Genomic DNA, 19,266 nt, shown 5'->3' with positions numbered 1-19,266 from the left:
TAGCTCATAGCCAGAAATGCTTCCCTGGTTCCAAACCACAGCCTCTTCCTGTCTGGTCTGTTCCACAAAGACTTGTCCCAGCATGAGAACCAGACCCACATACACACCACCTACCCCCAAGTCATCTCACAGTCTATGTCCAAGTAGGGGAGGATGATCTGCCTTGGAGAGCCAGACAGCAACACAGGAGACCCTTCCCCAAATCAGCACCACGGCCTCAGCTCTGCAGTCAGAGGGCCCATGACTCACACCCTGGACAGAACTGAAGCTATCTTGAATGGGTAACATCACACATGAACTGTGTATGGTTCACGTCAACTCACTCATTCAACTGAAATTGCATAGTAACTGAGGAACTAATCCTTAAAATGACTGAGAAGACTCAGCTTGATCCACTGTAAGGGCTGGAAAAGACCTACTGATTTTCACCTGGCCTCTCTCATGCATCTACTGGAAAAAAGAATGTTAGTTCATTATGAGTATCTTTTTCTTTCTGAAAACTCTTTGGTAGGAAGCATGCTATCAAAAGGGAGGGGAGGGGTGTGACATTGTTGCTGGTTTCTAAAATAAAAAATGACAGGGTGATAAATACAGTTAATTTCTAAGACTTTATCATCAAAATTTCACAAAGTATAGCTTTCTATTACACAAAACATATTAAGATTCTAGTGAATAAAACTGACTTAAGTTGATCACATTAAAAATTTATTGGGGGGGGGTTGGAGTAATAGCTCAGGGGTAGAGCGCTTGCCTTGTACACGTGAGGCACTGTGTCCAATTCCCAGCACCACATATAAATAAGCAAATAAAATAAAGGACCATCAACAACTAATAAAATATTTTAAAAAATTTATCTGGGGGGCTGGGGATGTGGCTCAGTGGTAGAGCGCTTGCCTCACATACACAAGGCACTGGGTTCGCTCCCCAGCACCATGTAAAAAAATAAATGAATAAGTAAAGATATTGTGTCCATCTGCAGCTTAAAAATTTTTTTTTAAAAAAATTTATCTGTTCCACTGGAACTTTTCCTCAGCATTCCAAATGGTACCAAAGTGTCACTCCCAAAAGAGAAAGAGCCCAAATTCTATTTGAAATTCTAATTGAAAATCACTGTGCCCTACAAGAGAAAAATGTGAGTATGAGAACTGTTGTACCATGTCATCCAAATAGATTAGAAGAAACGGTCTGGTCCTACCAGCTGAAGTCCCTGTTGGCTTCCTGCCACACCCTCTCTGAATTTCCACAGAAGTGAGGGTGGCACCAGGTGAACAGGGCACTCCTGTATGTTCTTCAGGAACCAAATCCTCTATGGCCTCTGTGTACAGTTTCTGCCAATTCTGCATCTCACAGGATGGTAATGTAGAAATAAAAGGTAAAGTCCGTCTGCTTCCTCCTCCTGAGTGCACACATTCCTTCTGGGCTCATAACTTTGGCATCACCACTGACACTTCACATTCCCCAAAACAAGTACCACTTGCAAATTCCTCCATGCAGCCCCTACAAGGCCCCCTTCAGATTCACTGGAATTGAAATAAGTATTTCAAGGAGCTATTACAAATGCTGAGACTCCCGGATTTTCCACACCAGAGAACCTTTTTTTTCCCCCTACATTTCAGCACATATTCCACACAAATCAAGTTTTTGTTGCTTTTTTTTTTTTTTTTTAAACAGAGCAGCAGCCATGTCCAAACCCCATCAGGAACCTCCAGGTCTTACCTCTTGCATTTGGCATGTGGCCAAGCTGCCATTGTGTCTCACTCCTAACCCTCCGGATCCTAAATCTGTCTCCTGATGTCCCAAATTTAGCCTGAAGCCTTGCTTTGGCATGAAAAGAATTGGAACTACTCATTCGAAACCTGGATCATTTTTCCATCTCCAAAGAGAGAGGCGATTTTAGTAAATCTCAAATAAAAGAATAAATGGGGGCTGGGGTAGTAGCCCAGTAGGAGAGAGCTTGCCTTTGAGGCCCTGGGTTCGATCCTCAGCACACATAAAAATAAATAAATAAAAATAAAGATACAATTTAAAAAAAGAATAAATGGGTCAGGCATAATCAGTCTTGTAATGAGACTGATCAATACATCAGCTGCAAATCATTCCTTGTAAGAAGGATGATAATTACGTGGGTATCAAAAATTTATAAGGTGGCTGAACACCCCTTCATGAAGAATGAGATTAGGAGGATGGAAACCCCCAGAACTACAAGCTAAAGGCAGAGAGTCAGATCTAAAAGCGCACTGAAATACAGGCTGGCCGGAGCACGTGTTTGCTGCAGAAGCTGGGGTGCCACATGGCAGCAGGGATCAATGCTCCATTGTGAATCCTGCGCTAAGCAGACTCCACAGGCCACTGTGTATGCCACAGCACGAGCCCTGAAAGGATAAAAACCACTAATTCTGAGACAGAAAGCAGGTTTGCCCATTTGAAAGCCGAAGCTACCAACCAGCAGTTATAGAAATGAAGTTGGAGGAACACAGAGTATCAGTGGACCTCAGGGGGAAAAAAAAAAAACAAAACAGATCCTCTAACAGCAAAACAGAAAGGGAAGGAAAAAATGGGAGGCCCTCCTGTGGAGAGCAAGTGGTCTCACCCAGATTCTGCAGGCACCAGCCCAGGTCAAGAGAGGAGCAGAAGCCAGACAAGCAGAGGCCTGGCAGAGGTTAATGGGCTGGAGCCCTAAGCAAACATGCACTTAACATCCAAATCAAACACACTTCAGAAAGACTTAAATAAAATGAATCTCCTCAAATGGAGATTCTCGGGGTTTTGCCATGAATCTCAACAAAACAAATTCTGCAGTTAGGGGAAACTCCATTTGTTAATTTATTCCAAAGTTAAATGACAGCATGAAGGAAGATTATAAAAATGATTCCAAAGAAATATTTCTTAGATATTTCACAATATCTTCTCTTTTTCTCACAATACTTTTAATGCGAAGTATTGAAATATAAACTCATATAAACTCAGTGAAACACTAGCAAGTTTTTTTTTTCTTTTTTTAATTTCAACAAGTTCATCTTTTTTTAGAGAGGGAGAGAGAGAGAGAGAATTTTTAATATTTATTTTTTAGTTTTTGGTGGACACAACATCCTTGTTTGTTTGTGGTGCTGAGGATCGAACCCTGGCCGCAGGCATGCCAGGCGAGCGCACTACCGCTTGAGCCACATCCCCAGTCCCTCAACAAGTTCATTTTTAAAGTTCCATGGTCACAGTGCTAGGGAAAATAGGACTAGTGGGATAATGGTATAGTTAACACTTGTATACTATACTGTGTGAAAACGGTGTTTGTAAAAGCATTGCCACAACTGAATTTCCCAGATAACCCAAACATGAATGTTAAACTCAATCAAAGCCAACCGAATCTTCATTCAAACCTTCTCACTGGCCTTTTGATTTTTCCCTAATAATTCCCTCTCCACAGTCCTTTCACTGTGCTAGACGAAGTCAAATTCATACAAGCAGAATAACTCTGCATGGTTTTCCATCAATCTGGTGGTAGAAATTAGGTCACCAAAATCCCCTGCCCACTCCTGACTTAAGGCCACCACTCTGCAGTCTTATTGCCTTGAAGAATACAGGCAACCAAGAGTTCACTGCTGTTTCCAACTAACTCAGCAGACCTTCGAAGGTGATTAAAGAGCTCCGAGCCTCAGTCACTTCATCAGTAAAATGAGACAATGGTGGCACCTTTCTCCTGAGGCAAGGTAAGCTGCTGGATATCAACTGTACTTGGCATAGCAAAGGCTCAAAATTGTTTCTTTAGTTGTTAGATTCATTCTGGCAGCAGTCAGATTACCAAAGTTGATCCACACAAGTTTAGCTATAAAATTGGTCTGATGTAACTGAGAGACAAGTCAATGACTGTTCCCCAGGTGGAGCAGACTGAATAACGGTCACCCAAAGATATCAAGTCCTCATCCCCGGAACATATTACCGTGTTTGGGAAAAGGGTCTGTTCAGACATAATTGAGGATTGAGAGATGAGGAGGCAATCCTGGATTATCCTGGGAGGCCTAAATCTAAAGAGAGGATCTTTTTTTTTTTATTTTTAAATTTTTTTTAATTTTTTATTTTTTTGTATTTTGATGTTAGTTTTTATTCAACTTCAGTACATTACTATTTCTTCAGTTTATGTACATCATATCCTTTCATCCACAAGTTCACAAATTTTTTTAATAATTGTTTTTCTCTTCTTTTTTTTTTTCATATAAGGGATTGAACAAACCCACAGGCACTTTACCACTAAGCTACAATCTTACTTTTTTATTTTTTATTTTGAGACAGGGTCTCGCTAAGTTGCCTAGGACCTCACTAAGGTTGCTGAGGCTGGCTTTGAACTTGCAATCCTCCTGCCTTACCTTTCCAAATTGCTGGGCTTACAGGCCTGAGCCTCCATGCCTGGCTTCTAATTGTTTTTCTTTTTTTTTTTTTTATTTTTATTGTTGGTTGTTTGAAACATTACATAGTTCTTGATATATCATATTTCACAATTTGATTCAAGTGGGTTATGAACTCCCATTTTTACCCCGTATACAGATTGCAGAATCACATCAGTTACACATCCATTGATTTACATATTGCCATACTAGTGTCTGTTGTATTCTGCTGCCTTTCCTATCCTCTACTATCCTCCCTCCCCTCCCCTCCCCTCCCCTCTTCTCTCTCTACCCCCTCTACTGTCATTCATTTCTCCCCCTTGAAAGAGAGGATCTTTAAGAGACACACAGGTCAGAAGAACACAGAGGAGAAACAAGGGGATGGAGCAGAGACTCTAATGATGCAAACACAAGCCAAGCAACACCAAGGAATCCCTGCATTTCCCCATGAAACTAGGAGATAGGTATGGATCAGGCCATGCCAGAACTGTGAGAGAATAAACTTGTTTTTTTTAAGTCAGGAAGTTTGTGAAAATTTCTTACAACAACCCCAGGAAACCAATACACCAGGAAAGAGTAGTGGCGATTCATGGAGCAAAAATTAAAAGGGAGATGAGACATTTCCACAGCTAGGACTTGTACTTCTTGCAGAAACTCCTACAGGGGAGGAAAACTTGAATTTAACTTGGACTTAAGATCTGTGAAATTGTTTATAAAGTGTGGAGTCTGGGAAAATGGTCATTTGGACATTACAACCAGTTTCCTGTCTCATAAAAGGTGGGCATTTGTTCCCTTTCAGGATGTGTTCCATTTGTTTTGGAAAAGCCATGCATACCACTGGGCCAGCAGCTTACACAACCCTAATACCAAGTTCCTAACCAACAGAGGTTATGGGGAGGTGGCCTTTTAGGATTGCTGTCTTTGGAGAATGCTTGTCTTCTCCAAATTCAGATTAGGTTCTGTGATTCTCCAGAGGTAAGCTCGATTTGAATATAGCAGTGCTCCCTGCAGGGAGGTGACAATGGAATCAGAAAATAGATTTATAAGTAAAATCATTACCCAGTACACTCAATCAATAATTGTGGGGCAATCTGCAGAGTGAGTGAGTGGTGTATTTGGTCCTGGAAATGGAAGGGGAGGCAAGACCTAAGGCACCACTGGAAGAAGGAGAAGGAGAAGGAGAAGGAGAAGAAGAAGAAGGGATCCTAATGTTAACAATGCTGACCTTGACAATGCCAATCTGTTGCAGGCCAACAGCCCAAGAGTCACCACTGGGAGCACTGTATATTTTGGGGAAGGGCGGAGGGGTACCAGGAATTGAACCTAGGGGCACTTGATCACTGAGCCACACCCCCAGCCCTATTTTGCATTTTATTTAGAGACAGGATCTCACTGAGTTGCTTAGTGCCTCACTTTTGCTGAGTCTGGCTTTGAACTTGAGATTCTCCTGCCTCAGCCTCCTGAGACACTAGGATTACAGCCATATACCACTGTGCCTGGCTGAGAGCCCTGTATGTTGATCATCTCTTTTGGTCCTTGCCACAGACTGAGAGGTAATCATTGCTGTCCCCACTTTACACAGGAGACATTTTAGGCCCAGATGGATTAAGTAATTCATCCTTAGTCAAATAGCTACATGAAGCTTAGGTTTCAAAGCCAGGTGGTTGGACCCCAGAGTCCTGCTCTTAGCCACTGGGATGGTGTGAAAAGAGGTAAGAGATTTGGGTTGAGCATTATGACAGCAGGTAGAGTAACAAATTATATTACAAAGTAGGATGCATTAGAGGAGAACAGCATAGTGATAAGTCACTGGACACCAAAAGACAAGAAGATCCTAGGAAGCAGGTGGGCGAGGTCTCTCCATAGTACCTGAACAAAGGTGAGGGGTGCAGGTCAAGTGTGTTCTAAGAGCAGCAAATGCAAAGCAAAGGAGCCGAGAGCAGCTTTTGACCATGAAAAGCCCTGTGCTTTCTCTCAAGAGGACTCTACCTCACTTGGATGGCTTTTATAAATCACAGATGTTCCTGGCCCCATTCCAGCCTCCTGAATCAAAACTGTTGTGGGTGTTACTGTCCTTTAGCAAGCACCCCCCTACCCCACCCCCACCCACCCAGGGTACCATAAAGGTGGAACCTCTTCTGCCATAAAGAAGAGCACTCACAGACTGAAATGATGGGGGCTGCTGCAGGAGATGAGTTACAGGTTGCAGCAATGGTCAGGCAGAAGATGGGAGTATCCCAATTAGATGGTAGAGTTTTCATGTAGTACTTTTTATTAAACTTGCAATTGTATAGGCAAATTGAAGGCTTACTTGACACTATTTAGATTTGCATTAAACGTTTAAAAATATGTTAAATGTTAGAATGTGGACTGCATTAGTATAGTCCATGTTCTAACAACAGCAATTCAGCTACTAATTACAAATTCAACCCATTGGTGAGTCATTTTTTATTTAAAGCTTGCAGCCAGGCCTGGTGGTGGTACACACCTGTAATCTCAGCTATTGGGGAGGCTGAGACAGGAGGATTGCAAGTTCAAAAACAACCCTGGTCAACTTAGCAAGACCCTGTCTCAAAATTAAAAACTGAAAGAGCAGGGAATGCAGTAGAGTGATAAAGCATCCCTGGAGTTAATTTCCAGTACCCTAAGAAGAAAAAAAAGGAAAATAAAATCTTGATAATTGCTTCGTAATCATTTTACTATATATCAAAATATAAAACAAATGAATACATAACTATTCTAATCAAGGTATTGGCTTTTTCCCCCTCTGGCATCCCAGAGTTCTTTTTTTATAAACAGCTTGAAACAATACTTGCAGACCTATAGTTACCTCTTCTCAGCAAGCACTGGGTTAAACCCTTCTGATGTGCCTGATACCAAGAAATTCTAAATACTTGATTAAATTGCTCACATCCTGGAAAGCCACAGTGTATTTGGAAATGGCAAAAATTATGAGACTACAATCTTTATCTAGTCTAAAACTTGATATTAGTGCTTTACCAATTGTGGAGCTCTAACAATTCAAAGGGTATCCTTTAGAAATGAGACTTTACTGCTAAGTCAGTGGATGTAAATCATCTTAAATTGGCTACTGTATCAAGAAACACATACATACTTGCTTAGTCCTCCATGATGTTAAAAGAAAAATATATATGTATGTGAACTAAATTCTCAGGCCAAAGAGCCAGTCTAAGAAAATAAGAAAAATAGCACTGTTTAGCAGAAAAAAAAAATATGACATGAGTTAAAAGTTGAATAAACACAAAACACTTCTCCCAAGAAAACTGCTGACCTCAACAATACTATTAATATAACAAAGCTCCCCTCTTGTTGAAAACACTATTACAAAAGGACATCAGATTAGTACTATTTTAAAAATAATGTTACTTACTTCTGGAAAATTCGCCCAGAGTACCTATCTTCTGCCCCCTCCCACATCACAAAGAAATGAGCACTGAATTGAGCATATATGATAATGATCAAAAAACACCTCTAGACATGAGCAATAGGAAGAATTCAATGATACCAATGTTTCTCCTAACCTCAGAATGCTTTGTATTCATCTCTACAAAAGTATATATAACTTCAAATACAACCATAAGCACTTTTAGCTCAGATTTCAGTTACATAAACACAGGATCATAATTTAGAGCCACACTGCTTACTAAAAGATATTTGGCTGTTGCCAATAAACATTGTAAGTTTGGGGAAACCAAAGATTTCCTTGGTAATTCTTAGCTCTGAAAGAAAAAATACCAAGCAATACATATTTGGATTAAGATAAAAAGAATTTCCTTTTGTTGTAGCTTAAGTAAGAATTAAAAAAAAAAAAAACCACACAGATCTTTTTTTTATCCGAGAATCTGATCTAAAATATGCCTAAAAATATAATTTAAAAGGACTCTCAGCCTTTTATGAAAAAGAAAAATATCCCATTTTTAGAAATGTAATGCATTTTTTAAATGCACAGTTTCAGGTCTGGAATAATTCCACTCTTCATTAATGCTATTTTAAATGCACTGTTTCAGGTCTGGAATAATTCCACTGTTTATTAATGCTAAGATGACGTATTTACAAATGTTCTGGTACATGATATTAAAATGCCCCTACCTGGACAATGTTAGGGAATAATCTTCTTACCTATCAGTTACATTTTTATTCTCTTTAAAAATTCCCAGTCTCTTTTTTTAAGGACCCAGAGGAGTACCAGGGATTGAACCCGGGGCACTTAACCTCTGGATCACATCCCCAACACTTTTTTTTGTTTACTTTGGAGAGAGGATCTCACTAAGTTGATTAGGGCCTGGATAAGTTGATGAGGCTGGTCTAGAATTTGTGATCCTCCTGCCTCTGCCTCCCAATTCACTGGGATTACAGGGTTACACCACCATGCCCAGCCCATTCTCTTTTAAATAGTGTGGCTTCTGACATCTTTGCAGAAAGTTTAATACTTACAAACATCTAAATTAGCACTTTACCTAAGAACTGGAATACACGTGTTATAGTTTGGATGTGAGATATTCCCCAAAAGCTCATGTGTGAGACGATCAAGAAGGTACACAGGAAAAATGATTGGGTCATGAGAGTCTTAACCCAATAAGTGAATTAATCCCCCAATGGGGATTAAGTGAATGGTAATTAAAGTGGTAGGGTGTATGTTTGAATCAGCTTTTTCACCACTGTGACTAAAACACCCACCAGAACAACTGTAAAGAAGGAAAAGTTTACTTGAGGGCTCATGGTTTCAGAGGTCTTAGTCCATTGAAGGCCAGCCCCATTCCTCGGGGCTCGAGTTGAGGCTAAACATCATGGTGGAGTGTGTGGCAGAGGGAAGCAGTTCCTATGTTGATCAGAAGCAGATTCTATCACCAGATACAAATATATACCCCACAGCCACATCCCCAATGAACCACTTCCTCCAGCCACACTCCATCTGCCCCCAGCCATCACTCAGTTAATCCCATCAGGGATCGAGTTTCTGATTAAGTTAAGGCTATAACCCAATCATTTCTCCTTCTTGCATTGTCTCATACGTGAGCTTTTGAGGAACACCTCCCATCCAAACCATAACACTGTGGCTGGAGGAGGAGGGCATTGGGGGCATGACTTTGGGGTATATATTTGTATCTGGCAAGTGGAGATACCCCTCTCTCTCCCTCCCTCCCTCCCTCCCTCTCTGTCTCTCCCTCTCTCTCTCCTCCAGATCATCATGGGAGTTGCTGACCTCTTCAATACTCTTCTGCCATGATGTTCAGCCTCACCTCCAGCCCTGAGGAATGGAGCCAGCCTTCTATGAATTGAGACCTCTGAAACCCTAAGCCTCCAAATAAACTATTCCTCCTCTACAATTGTTCTGGTGAGATCTTTTAGTCACAGCAGAAAAAAAAAAAAAAAAAAAAGCTGTGGGTACTTGAAGTCAATGTTGGCTCACTGGAGGTGCCATACCCAACCCTGTGGTTCTCCTCCCCTTCCTGTCTAACCAGCTCAATGCAACTGAGGGGACAGATTTGGGAAAGGGGACAGACTTTAGAACAAAAAGTGACTTTGGAAAAAAAAAGAATTGCCGGCTCAGGTTACCTGTATTTAATTCTACCCCACCTACATTTTCCCTTTAAAATACAGAAAGGTCCATGCAAATGAGAGCAGGAAAGAATTTCTTCTACTTATGTAACATTAATAGGATGGATAAAGAAATGATGAGCACCCAAGTCTGAGACAGGGAAAATGAGCAGGGAGAGAGCTGCAGGCGCCTTCCAGCCCACGCTAGACCTCTCCCTCAGCAGCTCTCAAGGCCTCTGCTGCTGATCACAGAAGCAGTTCCTCATCCCCTTCCACATACACCACCCACAGATAACCTTCCCTCTGTCATAAAAGTGCCCTGAGTTAAAAGATAAATATTTCCAAAGAAGTATGGGAAAATACTTTGAAACAAGGAAAGGAGTTAGTAACATTATTACAGTTTTAACAAAACCATAAATTGGATGATAACTCCAGTAAAATATATATATCAGGTCAATAAACAAACACAAATGACCAAAAGCCTTACCAAGATTTTTTCACTGTGATTCTAAAGAAAAACTATTTTATGGACAAATTGGGCACGAACTGAAACATTTCTGGTCTGTTTTGAGATCTGAATATAAATGAATACAACTTTTCTAGAGGGCAGTTTGTGGAAAAATACATTGCAGGTTGAATATTCCTTATCCAAAATACTTAGGACCAGAGTGTTTCAGATTTTTGAATTTTTTGGACTCTGGAATATTTGTGTAGACTTGACAAGTTGAGCATTCCTAATCTGAACATCTAAATCTTTCTGAGCCACCTACATAACCCTTGGAGTTTCAAATTCTGGAGCATTTTGGATTTGGATTTGGAGATTTTCAATTAGAGACGTTCAACTGTTCAGACATTTATGGTGATTTCTCCTCTGTAAACAATCAGGAATGCGCAGGAATGTAATGTGTGGGTAAAGTCATTAATCACATCACAATGTAGTGTTTAGCATAATAGCCATAGCTTGCAAACAATATCCAGCCTAAGAGAAAGCAGCACGAAAGAAGCATGCACTTCTATGCAAAAAGTCTTTCTGTGGCCACAGAAATCATGTTCTCAAATGGCTTCCTACATATCAAGAACATACAAAAGTATAACTTGCAATTATTGAAGGTTAAGATCACAATTTAAGATTAAGAAAAGAAAAATTGATAGCTGCATGATTCTTGTGTGTGTGCACACTGGAGATCAAACTCAGGGTCCTGAGCATTATTGAGCACATCCTGAGCACATTCCCCAGCCCTATTTTTGTAGGCACAAGCTCTGCCACCAGCTACATCTCCAGCCCTCTAATTTTTTTAAAACATACAAATTAAAAGCAAACCCAGGAAATATATTGAACTACTAGTAATAGCATTAAGTGGCAAGATTATAAGCTTCTTTCTTCTTTATATTTTTACCTATTCCCAATTTACTCTACCAAAAAGTAAACATTTTTTATCAAAAAAGAGCTAAAGGGAAATTGTATAATGTAAAAAAAGTACCAAATGAACTATAAAGCAATGTTTCTACTAAAACATTTCCAGGAGATATAAATTAGAAATATTTGTACAAAATCCTTTTAAAATAGTTATGAATATGATGAAATTTTTGCTGCTGACTTTTCAGGGTAAAGGCAAGCTACTTCAATGCCCTAATCTGCAAAGCTCATTCCCTTATTGAAGCAATGAGTACCTTGTATGTACACATACCATTCTTGACAAACTAGGCACAAAGTGATCAGTTTTAATTTTTAAAAATTAATGATAGCTAGATATCTGAATGGTGTAAAATCTCCACTGGGTTGGAGAGGAGATGCAACATTGTAGAAAGAGTCTGTGGATGGAAAGAGAAAACAAAACAAAAACAAGTGTTTACCCCCAAATAAGAGAGACATTAGGCTGCCTTCTAAAAATGGCAAATGAGTTTTACTGAGCAAACTTTATCAGTCATTTCTTCTTTTCTTTTTTACAAACATGCCCACCTTGTATATAGAATTCATTTTTACTTTCAGTTTGGCTACATATTTAATGGAAAAGTTTTCAACAACCAGAAATGTAAAAAGGAAATATAATTAGTAAAAAAAAAAGTTACTAAAAATGATTCATTACATTTCAATATGCTTGATTCATTTTTTTGAATCTCCATTTCAATATTTTTAATTCTTTAAAAAAAATAGTCACATTTGATTTTAAGACTTGAATATTTATTCTCCTAGTTTTTATCAGACAGACATATGGGCGATCTTTTCCTCGAAGATTTTCTTTTTTGGTGGAGACGCAGTCTGGGAATTGAATTCAGGGGCATTCGACCACTGAGCCACATCCCCAGCCCTATTTTTGTATTATGTTTAGAGAGGGTCTCACTGAGTTGCTTAGCACCTTGCTTTTGCTGAGGCTGGCTTTGAAGTCAGGATCCTCCTGCCTCAGCCTCTTGAATCAAATGAAATTATAGGCACACAACACCCTGATGGCTTCCTCTGAGATTTTCTTTGACACATTCTATTGTGGAACCAAGAAATATTAGCCCCAAAGTCACTTTCTCTGGGAAGCCTTCCATCATTAGCTTGAGTTTTCCAATTTTACCTGTTCTCAGGGCATGATGTTGCCCTTTTAGTAGCACCACTCTAGGTGTGTCATTACATATATATTTGTGTGTTTCTTCCCTGAAATGCAAAACCTTGAGGACAAGGGCCTGACTTGTTTGGCTCACTCCTGTACCCCCAATGTGTAGTACTTACAAACTAAAAATACCAGGTAAGTAAAAGCCATGATGTTCTCAGAGTGAGAAGACCCACCTACAGCTTATTAAAACATAAGGTCCAAAATTCTCTCATGAGTTAGATTAGCTCCATTCAAAGAAACACACTGCTCTTATTGCTGCAGCCCAGCTGGGCAAATGACATTCAAAAGTGCATATTCTGTTCCATATGGGGAGGAACTGCAGTGCCACAGGAAGAATACTGTGCCTGGTCCCTGAAGGCTGGTCAGTGTCCACATCCCTGGTTCTGCTACTGACCAGCCACTCCAAGCCCCAGTACATGTCTCTGTCTATAAAATATGCAAGCCTTTACCAACTTCAAGGGATTATTTTCTGAAGACCAAATGTTTTGAGATAAGACCGGGAAAAAAAAAAAAAACAAAGCCACCTACAATGTTAAGTTTTCTTATTATCTTGACAAATTCAGATATTCACAGGTAAATAGGGCAAAGACCCCAAAAATGAGACCCCAAGTATTCATTAGATAATCAGTATGAAGATTTTTATCTATCATTCACAGAAAACATTAAAATGCAGATTGAGTAATAATGTTACTATTGATGTCTCTTGCCACCACGCTCTTCTTTTAATGTAGCCACCTGAGACTTCACTGCAGCAAAGCATGCATTTGACATGTGGAGGCTCTCTTGCAATGCCAAGCCTCCTAGGACAGCATCATCACAAGATGTTTCCAAACAACGCACCTCATTATTGCTCCTTCCCCAAATAGGTGAAAGTTATGCCAGAATAAAATCACTGTCTGATGGACATTCCCCTACATTTAAAAGGCCAATAAAAAAAAAAAGCGCCATTCCAATCATGGGTCAATCTGTTTCATTACTCAGAGGTTCATTTTGCAACCAATTCCTCCTCAGAGGCACATAAGAAAGGTGGCTTAAATTTTGTGCATTCCTGAGGTTTCCTACAAGCGTGGTAGGTCCCTGGGTAATACCTGCTCTGAAACACTCCAGATAAAAACCATGCCTGTCATCATCAACAGCGGGGAGCTCTGGGATCAAAACCAAGCCCTGTCTGAGCCTAGAACAGCCTGGCTTCTGCCTACATCCAGCCCAGCAGATGCCAATGACGAGATATTCAGAGAAACAATTAAGCATCATGGTGCTTCTGAGTGCCCTTATCTGCAAAGACCCTAGAACTCCACAATGCCCAAGTACTTACCACCAGTGTCCCAACTGTCAAGATTCAGAGCAGAGAAGTGGTCCTGGATGGTGATCATTTCAGAAAGATGGATATGCCCATTTTGGTGCCTAAATCAAATCAGCTATCGATCATTTCTGCCTCTCACAGAATTGCTTTGACTGAACTGTTTCAAGTTATTCCTTCAATCTGAAGGTCAAGTTAAAAAAAAAAGCTGCACACATTTTGCTACCATAAAACTATTAACCAGAAGAACATCATTCATTCCATAAAACATTGGGTGGAAACCTTAGAGCAGCAACCAGAAAATTTTCCCATGCAAAGATTTCCTGCATTTCCCTCTTCGCAGAATTGCCTGGGAGCTAAAAACAAACATCTATTGGTACATACACCTTTCTTTTTTGCCCGATTTTAGTAATGTTCTTATAGTCTCATCACCCACTTCAAATAAGCTAAATGGAACTTAAAACACTATTTCTTGTATAAATTTGATTTTTTTCCCTTTGGCCAATCAATTGCATCTACAGCTTCCCTAACATCTGTAGAAACTAGACTGCGGAAGAAGACGGGGAGAGTAGAGAGAAACAGTTACTTAATTCTATCCTCAGAGACTTTAATCCACTTAGGAAAATTTCTGGATTCAAATCTCTAAGAAGTTCTGAATTCAAATCCCAGCTACACCACTTACTCCCTGCAAAGCCACAGAGGTTTTCTGCATCTCAGTCTCCACCTTGGTAAACTGGGTGTGTGGCCTTTCCCACCAAGCTGTTGAGATCCACGATAGGCAGAGTGGAGAGAGGCCAGTTAAAAATCTGTAAAGCATTATATCTGAATAAGCTCTTTATGTCATTAATCCAGAGGTTCAAGGTTAAAGGCTTGCAAAGTAAAATTCCTGCAATGCCATTTTCTCAAGCAGGGAAACAGCGGGTAGAAAGTGGACGTAAGTGATTGCTAATGCATTAATGACTGACATGTGGCAGCCACCATGAGACACACAGATGCAATGTGACATTAATGGAGAGATTTGCCTGTGGTCATGGACATGGGGAGGGGGACGTTCCACCGCCTCTTGCCTTTAACTCGGGTTTGAAATCAAACATCAGCCAAGATTAATTAGAAGCCTGGAGTTTCATTCTACTCTGTTGATAGGAAAAATACATTTCCATAATGTGAGGAAGTGTTTATGTGGGCCGCAAATCTAACTGACGAGGAGGGAAGGGCTGCCTTACTGTGAATGCTGCCTGTGTGGCGCTTGTCAGGGCAATTACTTTCTGCTCAAGTGGCTGCTTCTTAACATTTTATTATCTTAACAACAAAAAACCCTGCAAGCAATAATTATTTATTATGCTAATTCTTCAGCTTTCTTCCTGAAATTTTTGTAAGACCATTAAAAACTAGCTGTGCCCTTGAACCAAACCATGAGTTTATTAATACTCAACCAATTAAGAGAAAAAAGCAAAGTCAGAGAGTGCTCCACACCAGCAATTATGAACCAAGCAGCCGGCCTGCACGCTTGCCTGGCCACAGATTTTATTTGAGGAAACATCCTATAGGTTGAACTGACTGGGAAACAATGTGAAATGTGTTTACAGCATCCCAGGGACCTCGAAAAGCTCAAAGGAACAGAAGGAAACTGCTGTCCAGGTCCAGACAATTCTCAAGTCCAGGTTATGGTGGAAGCCATGGAATACCTTTCTCACCTCTCACCAACAGAACAAGGCCATCAGAGGCTTTCTCCAACCCTTTATAGAAGACCCCCAAGAAAGGGCACTTTATCCTCTCAGTTCGACTCCCACTGCTACGATTTTGGGTAGTGGTCCCCAAAGGTCCACATGTTGAAGGCTTTCTCCCCAGCCCATGGCACTACAGGGAGGTGGGGAAAACTTTAAGAGGTGGAGCAGAGCAGGAGGTCTTAGGTCATTGAGGGTCTACCCTTGAAGGGGACTGTGGGAATCCAGGCCCTTCCCATCTCTCTTCTACATCTAGGCCATTAGGTGAAGATTTTTTGTCATGCACCCCACCATGGTGTGCTGCCTCTCCACGGGACCAATCGACCATGGACTGACACCTTTGCAACTGTGGGCCAAAATAAATAACTTTTCCTCTTTTCATCTCAAGTATTCTGTTATAGTAACAGGAAGCTGACTAATGTCAGCTATGTTAACATACACAGTTAAACCTTAGCAACGTTGCTCTTTCTTGAACACTTTATCAATATCCACCCTTTTTTTTATAACATATATTCTAATCTTTAACTCCTCAATTCAAGACCCCTGTGGATTGTGAAAGTCACATCAATCTAGTAATAACCCAAAACCAAAGGAACAGTGACCTACGGAATCTCTTCCTCCACTGTCTCTGAGGCAGCATCAAGAAGCTCTGCACCTTAAACTTGCAGGCAGGCCATAGTTTGACAGATCAAGATCAGGAAAAGTCCAGATAAAAGTGGCACCCAGATTCAGGGCCAACATGGCAATAATGGGCAGATGCTTCTGGAGAAGAAACGATAGGCTCCATGTGGTAGAACAGAGGAAACACCCTTAGCTGTGAGGGCATTCCTATGCAACTGCTGACCCTATTGGTAGATATATGATGAGCTGGAGCTCCCAGAGAACTGGGAAGGCAATATCTTCTACTCCTCTCTTTCCTTTTTGTTCCATTTTCCCTGTTTTAACCCTCTGTATTAGTCCATTTTGTATAGCTATAAAAAAATATCTTATCTAAGGCTGGATGCTTTATAAAGAAAAGAGATATATCTGGTCACAGTTTGGAAGTGTCTAAGTCCAAAATCAGGGGGCCCTGTATTCCTCACACCATGGCAGAGAATTTAGAAGAGAAACAGCAGTAAGCAGAATAGTCATATGGAGAGACAGGAAGACAGAAAGACTCCAAAGCCAGGTTGCTCTTTTTGTAACCCACTCTCACAGGAACTACAAAGTTCCTTTAGAACTACATTAACCCTTTCCAAGGAAGATGCTCCCGATGACATGATCACCTTCTACTGGTCCCACCTCTCAATATGGCTACACTAGGAACCAAGCTTCCAGGATATGAACCTTCAGGGGACACCCAAACCATATCCAAAGCCCTGTGTCACCTGTAGCCACATGAATTATGTAAGTCTTCAAATATTAATTATAGTCTTTGTTTTTCTATTTTTCCAGGTGACTCTGAAAACCTCTGGGACCATCCAATTTAAAACAACAATGATAAGGAAAATGTTCTCAGTAAGGTCTAGTGGGAAGGTAAAATGTCTGACTCCTTCTAGATACAAATAGGTTTTCATTCTTAACAGTACGTCAGTGTTTCTTCAAAAATGCGCACATACATAATACAACGAATAACTTTACATCAAGAAGCAGGGTGCTAAGCATTCAGCTTGGTGTTCCACTGCTGTTGTGACACTGCTAAGAATAAAGTTTAAAAACAGGGGTGGGGGTAGCAGGCAGAGAGACATACACAGGAGCACCGGGACATAGAGGCACGGCACCCACAGGGTGGTGTTCATGTCTCCTCCCCCATTCTCCCTGCCTCCTCTGCTCAAAGGCACAGTGAAGATTTTCAGATGCTGAGTTCATCTTCCTTACTTGTGGAAGAAAGCAGCTGTCAGCCACGGTTTTTAAAAATCAGTATATTTCGGGCTATTATCTGTAGTTTTCAAAATAGACATGGTCCAATTAAATTTTCTGAAATTGTTTCTCTCTTTCTTCATGCACAGAATACCTCCAGCCTAGTGCCTAAATATAATCACAAGCAGCCAGAATTTTTAAAAAAAATTTTAAAAAACTAGCACTCTTGCGATTTTGTTAATTCTTGCTTATTTCTTTTCCCCCAAATAAAAGTAAATCCTAACAGATCTAAATAAAAAGCATAGGCTGGCTTGCATGTTCTCCAGCAGCACTCAGACATACAGCAAGGAAGCCGTTGTGTGTGCTTTAGGATACTTCTGAGCCTCTGGTCTTGGAGTTTTCAATCTGTTCTATCTAATTTTGGGGGTCAGGGAGCAGGGGTCTTAATTAGTGCCTAGCTCACTTGATGGCCTTGAGATCCTCCCTCCCTCTGTCCCCTGGCACGCTGCTTCTTAGAGCTCACGGATCTAATTCTGCACCAACGCTTAATAAGGTTGTAGAGATTTCATACAATTAGGAGTGTTGCTCGCAAATTAACCAATCCATTAACACTCCAGCAAAGAAACAATTCCAGAGGAAGAGCCAGCCAGAGGAGGATGAGAAGACAACTGGCAAAGGGAACAATCTGCTTAAAATCACATGCTGGGACGCACTTTCACGCCCACCTTTGTATGTTTTATACCTTTCAGAGCAAAGAGAAACCGAGGTAAATTGTGACATCAGGAAATCTCCCTCTGCTACTGTTCGGCTTCAGAAAGTAGGAACTGAGTGTCACTCTGCCAGTTCATTTTGCAAAATCACCCCAGCTCTTTACTGAGTTTATATACTCATAGATTCAATGCTTATTAAACTGTTTTTAAATAACTTTCATCATAAGGTGGATATATGAACACATTGAAGAACTCTAGTAAACACAGAAAAGTCAAAAGAAAGCAAAAACACCAACAAATCCACTGTCTAGAAATAAGCACTGTTAATATTTTGGTTTGTTTTGTAGGCATTGCCACAGATACGTCAACAAACATTTTAGATAATTCAATAAGATTGGCATTGCTCTATGCTCATGGCTTCCATCACGAGTTCTACCCTGCTTCACGGTACTGCGATTGCCTACACGTTTGCTTTGTCACCATCCTTAGTGGCCATCTGGCAGTCTTACATGGACATGCCCTGATTTCATGCCTTCCTGCTGCTGGGTGTTTAGGTTGCTTCCAATATTTTTACTTCTCCAAACAATGCCTTCAGGAAGATGCACCCATGTTATTCTTCATACACTGTTTACTCTTATTTTCTTGGGATAAATTTATCATATTTAGATAAAATTCCACTAAGCTTCTTAGGGCCTTGCTATGTTGCTGAGTCTGGCTTTGAACTCACAGTCCTCCTGCCTCAGCTCCCTGAGCCACTGAAATTACAGGCCTGTGCCACCATACCCGGCTCCACTATGTTCTTTATGCATCCTAATGGAGCATCTTTCCACTCTCCAGGTGTGTGTGGGCTCTCAGGACCTCTGTTTTATATGATCCATTGCTCAGGAAACAGCCACTGATCACTGGATTGCCCTCCATGAACTAACAGTTTATAAAATACATCAAAATATCCTTATATACAAAAATTACTAAAATACTCACTAGATGCTACCTTTATATTTCCTGAAAGACAACTGAACTTGACTAACTGGACTTGACAATAGCAGGAAAGGTCAGCACCCTTCCCAGTGCTTCCTCATCTCCCTCAGTGCCACAGAAGCTCTGCCACTGCTGTTCAGAACTCTCAGCAACCTGAGCTCTGGCTTTCCTCAGGGCTTG

General features: G+C 40.6%; 1 protein-coding gene across 7 annotated transcripts in view; it reads right to left on the bottom strand.

Annotated features, from left to right (window-relative positions):
- The window catches only part of Ptprm (protein tyrosine phosphatase receptor type M), an 821,378-nt gene that overhangs the window by 780,581 nt on the left and 21,531 nt on the right, over positions 1 to 19,266 (bottom strand). For 2 of the 7 annotated variants that reach the window (XM_058586456.1, XM_058586455.1), the window contains exon 1: positions 1,717 to 2,963. The exons of 1 other annotated variant lie outside the window; for it this stretch is intronic. In XM_058586456.1, coding sequence (XP_058442439.1) covers positions 1,717 to 1,849 — 133 coding nt within the window. In that variant the 5' untranslated portion in view covers positions 1,850 to 2,963. Of the gene's footprint in view, positions 1 to 1,716; positions 2,968 to 19,266 lie in introns of those variants that run through there. 4 more of the 7 variants (XM_058586454.1, XM_058586458.1, XM_058586459.1 and 1 more) reach the window with 4 other exon arrangements.

The sequence above is a fragment of the Marmota monax genome, unplaced genomic scaffold, assembly GCF_021218885.2.
Source record: "Marmota monax isolate L192 unplaced genomic scaffold, Marmota_monax_Labrador192_F-V1.1 WCK01_AAM20220418_F8-fsc00103, whole genome shotgun sequence".
NCBI lineage: Eukaryota > Metazoa > Chordata > Mammalia > Rodentia > Sciuridae > Marmota > Marmota monax.
Note: the sequence above shows the minus strand (reverse complement) of the source record. Positions and strands in the feature narration are given on the sequence as shown.